Here is a 6,603-nt window from a genome sequence, read left to right as displayed (position 1 = left end):
ACATCCTAAGTTCCCTCATTAGTAATTATTAGTGTTTTTAAAGGGTAATTTAGTCAATTTAGATAAATTGTTATTTAGCGAGGTTTATAGAGACTAATATGGTTTTTGGTTCCTTAGACAGCCTTAAAAGAGGGTTAGGTCGAGGTTCAAGCGGGCCATGGCACGGAAGGAAGTTTAAAATTTCATGGGGCTTTTTGTGCCATGGAGCGAGTTAGTGCACCACGGTACACAGGAAAAATCAGTACTTATCAGATAGCAGAAACAGACTGAAAATAGAAGAGAAAAGAAGGAAAAATGAGAGAGCAATGGAGGAGAGCTTTTGGTCTGCTAGGGCACAATCCTTAGGTTACTTTGAGGGCATTTGGAGCTTGATTCACCATTGGGTAAGTTATACATTCCCTTTTATCCCTCCTTTATGCGAAAATCTGAACATTTGGGATAATGGGGGCTTTGATTTTAGTTCCCTTGGGTTTAGACCGAACCCACTAGTTTATTTAAGATCTTGGGGAGTTAAATCAAGCTTCGAACCTTAATTTTATGAGTTTTGTAGTGATTGAGAATTTTTAGTAACGGTTTGAAAGAACCCTAAGTATAACTTAAGGATTTTAAGATAATGTGGAACATTGATTAGCAAATTTGGTGTGTTGAAATGTGTAATAGGATGGCTAGAGTATGTGGGAATTGTTGATGTTATTAGAAAAGGAATTTGAGTATTTTAAACACTTAGAACCTAGTGAATTCAAAGTTTTCTGGAGTGATAATTGATGATTATCACCTATTGGTGTAGATTGAGCATTGCTCAAGCCATATTGTGCGTATAGAACGTGTAGAGCCAATGTTGAGCTACGGAAACCCTTTTTGTGTGACAAAAGGACTGAGGTAACCATATAGTTTATTGTGTTTATTAACTATTGTAACTGTGTAGAAGTAATTTTAAATAATAAAGTTGTGGTTTTGAAGAGTTTTGTGCATAATTTGACATTGAAAATTATTTTAGCATGAAAAAGTGTTTTGTAAATGGTTATTGTTTCTAATTGAAATATATATACAATGTCTATAAGTGTGATGTGAAAATGTGATGAAAAGTAGTGGAAATTGTGAAAAAGCATGATCATAGGGGGTGGGAGTTCACCCGAGATATGTGAAAACATGTGTGTGTGGAGATATGTGAGTGAAAAATTCATATAGTCAGGCTAACACTATGGGACATTCGGTGCAGCATTATATGGGATTGTTACCATGGGACATCCGAGCAGTTTGGCAACTCCTTAGTACCCGTTAGGGTGCGTTTAGGAGTCAACGATACCTCTATCACAAGTGTGCGAAGAGGGAAAAACCATAGTCTGTAGGCAGGTTAGATTACCTTTAGCCGGGTACTTCTACCACAATGAGTGTGCTCGGGTCAATAAGTGGTTGAACTAGGAGAGTCTATGGCTTCATATTGGGGAGTATTGGAGGTTCAGTGGTTAGATGATCATGCTAGTATAAAGCAATGTGTTTTGTTGAGAAGAGATACATATATCTCATAATTTTTGGTATGCTTGATAATATTATGGTTTTGATACTTTTTCATAATTATTTGTAGTAATAAACATTTGATGAGCTATATTGGTTACTGAGATATTTATCTCACCTCGTGGTTATATTTTACAAGTGAAGGCTCCGATAAGGGCAAGGGGAAGAAAGGGACATTTAAAGAGTGAAGACAATCATTGCATAGCTCTTCTCTTTTCTCTTTTTATGTGTTGTAACGAATATTGCCAACTTAGGAACATGACATTATTTGGGTATTACTTGTATGAATTTGTGATAAGTGTGTATATCTTGGTCCAAGAATGATGATATGGATTAATTATGTGCTTGGCCAAGTTGCTTACAAGTGATTTATATATATATATATATATATATTAAGTGTTTTGAGTGTCAAAATGACAAATTGATTGATGTGTTGGATTTTGTCTACCCCATTATGTTTTTGTCCAATGGGAGTTTGGTGGTCATTTTGAGCGTGATTGCTTAATTGTGTGATGTGAATGGATTGTTATGTGGTGTATGGTCCATTTGAGGTGGTCAAGTTATCTCCGGGGCTAATGGCATTGTGTATTGTGAATTGGACACTATAGTATCTATTTTGTTATGAAAATAAACCATTTTGGGTTTGGGTGTCCATCTTTAAACAGATGATTATTTGAGTGTGAGATCGATGCCATTAGCTAAAGGGCTCAAAGAGCTTTGTGTGGATACTTGAATCGCTCAAATTGAATTTCGGATGGCGAAACGGCATGCTTTGAAAGTTCAGAGAAAACTCATGACAGCAATCTACTGTCATGACAGTAGGTGTACGCTACGACGCATGATTGTTGTGCCACGGCACAAGAGGCCCTCGAGGGATTCATCCTTCTGTGCCATTTGTCACGACGGACGGACCAGATAAGGGCTAAATGACTTGTTTTAGTTCATTTTGAAGTGAATTGATTTCCATGCTTCCAAATTTTCTTTTAATTGATTTTTAACCATGGTTTGAGCTCAAACTATATTTTTTAAAAAAGGAGTTTTCTTGGGATCCTAATGTTTTAACTAATTTTCTTTAAACCCTTGAGTTGTGGTAACTTCTTCTGAGGATTTTATTTAATTTGAGTTATCACAATGATATGTGAGTGTTGTCCTAATAATGTCAAGGCAGACATTACAATTTGGTATCAGTTTCAAGCGTTTCAAGACTGGTATGTGTGGTTGTTGTGTTGGATGGTTTTGCTTGTTGCATTCATGTCTAGAAGTTAGCATATATATATTCGTTACACTTACCTTTCCTTTGCATAGTTCTTTCATTTAACGCTTACTCTTCGTGTGATTACTTCCATCCTTAGGAGGGGAGAGAGGATGGCAAGAAGAAGAACCGCCAGAACGGCTACGGGTGGTAACCCATCTAATAAGGATGTGGTACTAGAGACCAATGAGCTACCACCAGAGAATCATATTTTGATTAGTCAGAACTTGGAACAACTAAGGGATAAGTCGCAGGGTAATGAGGCCTTGCTATTGGAGATAAGAAATTTGATGTAAGAGATACGTAATTTAATGCAGGGACAAGGTGCACTAAGGAATGATAGGGGAAGAGGAGATAGTAGAATAATTGGGAATGAAGAAGAGATGTATAAGTAAGAAGATGAAGTTTATGAAGAGAGCACACCCAAGCAATCTAGAGCTGTAGGTGGCAGTAGTTCACAGAATTTCATGGATCGAGCATGGAAGAGTTTTTCACGATTTCATCTGCCTACCTTTGATAGAATAATAAAGGAGGATGAAGCCAAAGAGTGGATTGAAAGAATTGAGACAATATTTAAAGTGGTGCCATGCTTAGAGGAGCAGAAGGTGACTTTGGCCTCAATGTTGCTTGTAAAAGAGGCTAAATATTGGTGGAAGTCGGTGAGACCAACGAGCAGAATTAAGTGCATAGGGGATGAGTTCAAAGTGAGGTTTTTCAACTTTCACTTCCCAGTGGCCTTTAGAGTAGAAAAAGAGACTGAGTTCCACAAATTTAAGTAACGGAATCTTGATGAAGAAGCTTTCATTGCCAACTTCAATCAATTGTTGAAGTACTCTACCTACCTTATAAGGAATGATGACTCAAAATGGAAGGCTGAGAGGCTACTTGAGAAGATGAGGCCTGAGTACGGATAATAGTTGGCCTTGTTTGAGATCACATCTTATGATGAGATGTGCAATAAGCTGAGAATAGCTGCGAGAAGGGGTAGAGAGGCAGAGACTGAAAAGAGAAGGGATAGTCAGGGTAGATTCTCACAGTCACTTGGCCCTATTGGTGGAGTTAGCAAGAGATTCAGTTTTAGCTCCAGTAGTTCTGGGAGCTTTAGGAAGAAGAAGACCTTTCAAAGAGGATCACAGTCTCGAGGTTCCTTCCAAAGGAGTAGTGGAGTGAGGAATAGAGCCAGTAGTGTACAGCCATCTTAGCAAGCTTCCACGATGCCTGCGCCTACTCTTAGTACAGCCAGAAGCCCTCAGTACTTGAAGTGTGGGAGATATCATGTGGGAAAGTATTGGGTTTACTTCAAGTATGGCAAGTCGAGTCACATAGCCAAATATTGTGAAGAGGGCAGAGCGGGTACCACAGAGTAGAGATCGACTGTTCCTGGGAGAGTATTTATGTTGTCCCAGGAGGAGGCAGGTGCATCTCTAAGTTTAATTAGAGGTAAAATCTCTCTGCACAACTGTGATATAGATGCTTTGTTTGATTCGGGTGCTACCCATTCTTGCATTTCTGATGACTATGTTTTGAGGTTAAAATTATCTGTACATACCTTGCCATATGTGATTAATGTGTCTATGCCGGTAAGAATTTCTGTAGGAACTGACTGTGCTTGTCTGATGTTGATTTGAGATTTAATAATAGATCAACTACTATTAACTTGATCTGTTTGCCCATGATTGGATTGATGTAGTAGTAGGTATGGACTGATTGTCAGCAAATAATACGACACTAGATTGTGCAAGAAAGATAATATCCTTGCTAGTGTACACTGTACCTATAGTGAAATCTAGTCAGTCAAGATTCTTGTATGTAATGTAAGCAGAAAAGTGCATTCAATAGGGTTGTCAGGCATATATGGTGTTCTTTTTCATTCATGCTACTTCTGATAGAGGAATTGAGAGAATTGGAGTGGTGAATGAATTTCTTGAAGTATTTTCAGAAGAACTATTTGGATTACTGCTTGAGCGAGAGGTGAAATTTTCTATTGACCTTATACCTAGAACAGAACCCATATCAAAAGCTCCTTATTAGATGTCCCCATCAGAGTTGGCAGAGTTAAAGAAACAATTGAAGGAATTACTAGAAAAAGGGTTCATAAGACCGAGTGTGTCCCTATGGGGATCATCAGTGTTATTTGTGAAGAAAAAGGATGGTAGTATGAGGCTTTGCATTGACTACAAATAATTGAACAAAGTGACAGTCAAGAACAAGTATCCTTTACCTAAGATTGATGATTTGCTAGATTAGTTAGTTAGAGCTGCGGTGTTCTCAAAGATTGACTTAAGATCAAGCTACCATCAGTTGCGAGTCAGGGTCGAGGATGTACCAAAGACTGCCTTTCACACTAGATACGGTGACTATGAGTCTCTAGTGATGTTGTTTGGATTGACGAATGCCCTGGCAGTGTTTATGGACTATATGAACATAATCTTCTATCCTTATCTGGATAAGTTTGTGGTAGTATTCATTGATGACATTCTAATTTACTCAAGAGATGAGGAAGAACATGTGAAGCATCTTCGTACTGTCCTGTAACTTTTAAAGGATAATAAGTTATATGCCAAACTTAACAAATGTGAGTTTTAGCTAAGGGAAGTGAGATTCCTTAGTTATATGGTGTCGGTAGAAGGAATTGTCGTAGATCCACATAAGGTAGATGCGGTGTTGAAATGGGAATCGCCTACCTCAGTGACAGAGATTAGAAGTTTCTTGGGATTGACAGGCTACTATCAGCGATTTATTCAGAGATGTTCACAAATTGCATCTCCTCTAACTAGGTTAACCCGGAAGGATCAACCGTATGTGTGGACCAATAAGTGTGAGTTGGCATTTCAAGAGTTGAAGAGGAAACTGATGTTTGCTCCAGTACTGGTTATTCCTAATCCTCGATTGCCGTATGTAGTTTACACAGATGCATCGTTGAAAGGTTTAGGGTGCATTTCAATGCAAGATGAGTAAGTTATTGCTTATGCCTCAAGACAATTATGACTGCGTGAGGAGAATTACCCGACCCATGATCTAGAGTTAGCAGCAGTGGTTTTTGCCTTGAAAATTTGGCGATACTATCTCTATGGGTCTATGTTTGAAGTATTTAGTGATCACAAAAGTCTAAAGTACTTAGTGGATCAGAAGGAGTTGAACATGAGGCAACGCATATGAATGGAATTTCTCAAGGACTATAACTTCAAGATCAAGTACCATCTGGGTAAAGCCAACGTAGTGGCAAATGCGTTAAGCAGGAAAACGGTGCATATTGTTCATATGATGATTCAAGAGCATTGATTGCTTAAGACTTTCTTAGATACTCAAAGGAAAGCACCTTAGATGACGTTATACAATGTGCATTCTATAGTCATAACCAATGAATTCTAGAAAGAGTTACAAACTGCTTAGTATAAGGACGAGTATCTACTCGGCATGCATGAGGATATTGAAGAGAGAAGACCCACAGAGTTCGGATTCAATGATGATGGATATGTGACTTATCAAGATCGAATTTGTGAGCCAAGTGATGAGGAGATAAGGAAGACGATCCTAAAGGAAGCACACCGTAGTGAGTATACTATTCACTCTGGTGTCTCCAAGATGTATCAGGATATGAAGCAAATATGGTGGTGGCTAGGAATGAAGAAAGACGTGACAGAGTTTGTGACTAAATATTTAATGTGCCAAAAAGTTAAGATTAAGCATTAAAGACCTGGTGGTGTGTTGCACCCACTAGAGATCCCAGAGTGAAAGTGGGATAGCAAATTAATGGATTTCATCACTGGATTGCCTAGAACTCAAGCGGGCTATGACGCAATATGGGTGATTGTGGATCGGTTGATGAAGTCAGT

The 6,603-nt window shown here is 38.5% G+C and overlaps 1 protein-coding gene across 1 annotated transcript; it reads left to right on the top strand.

Annotated features, from left to right (window-relative positions):
- The first annotated feature begins 5,380 nt into the window (after positions 1-5,380).
- On the top strand, positions 5,381-5,725 carry LOC129308964 (uncharacterized mitochondrial protein AtMg00860-like). The gene has a single exon (XM_054950320.1). The coding sequence runs from the start codon at positions 5,381-5,383 to the stop codon at positions 5,723-5,725; it is 345 nt and encodes a 114-aa protein (XP_054806295.1).
- Positions 5,726-6,603: the final 878 nt, after the last annotated feature.

Source organism: Prosopis cineraria, unplaced genomic scaffold (assembly GCF_029017545.1).
Source record: "Prosopis cineraria cultivar Desert tree isolate PC_DT_omini unplaced genomic scaffold, ASM2901754v1 PC4, whole genome shotgun sequence".
NCBI lineage: Eukaryota > Viridiplantae > Streptophyta > Magnoliopsida > Fabales > Fabaceae > Prosopis > Prosopis cineraria.
This window is presented reverse-complemented; position numbering and strand designations above follow the sequence as displayed.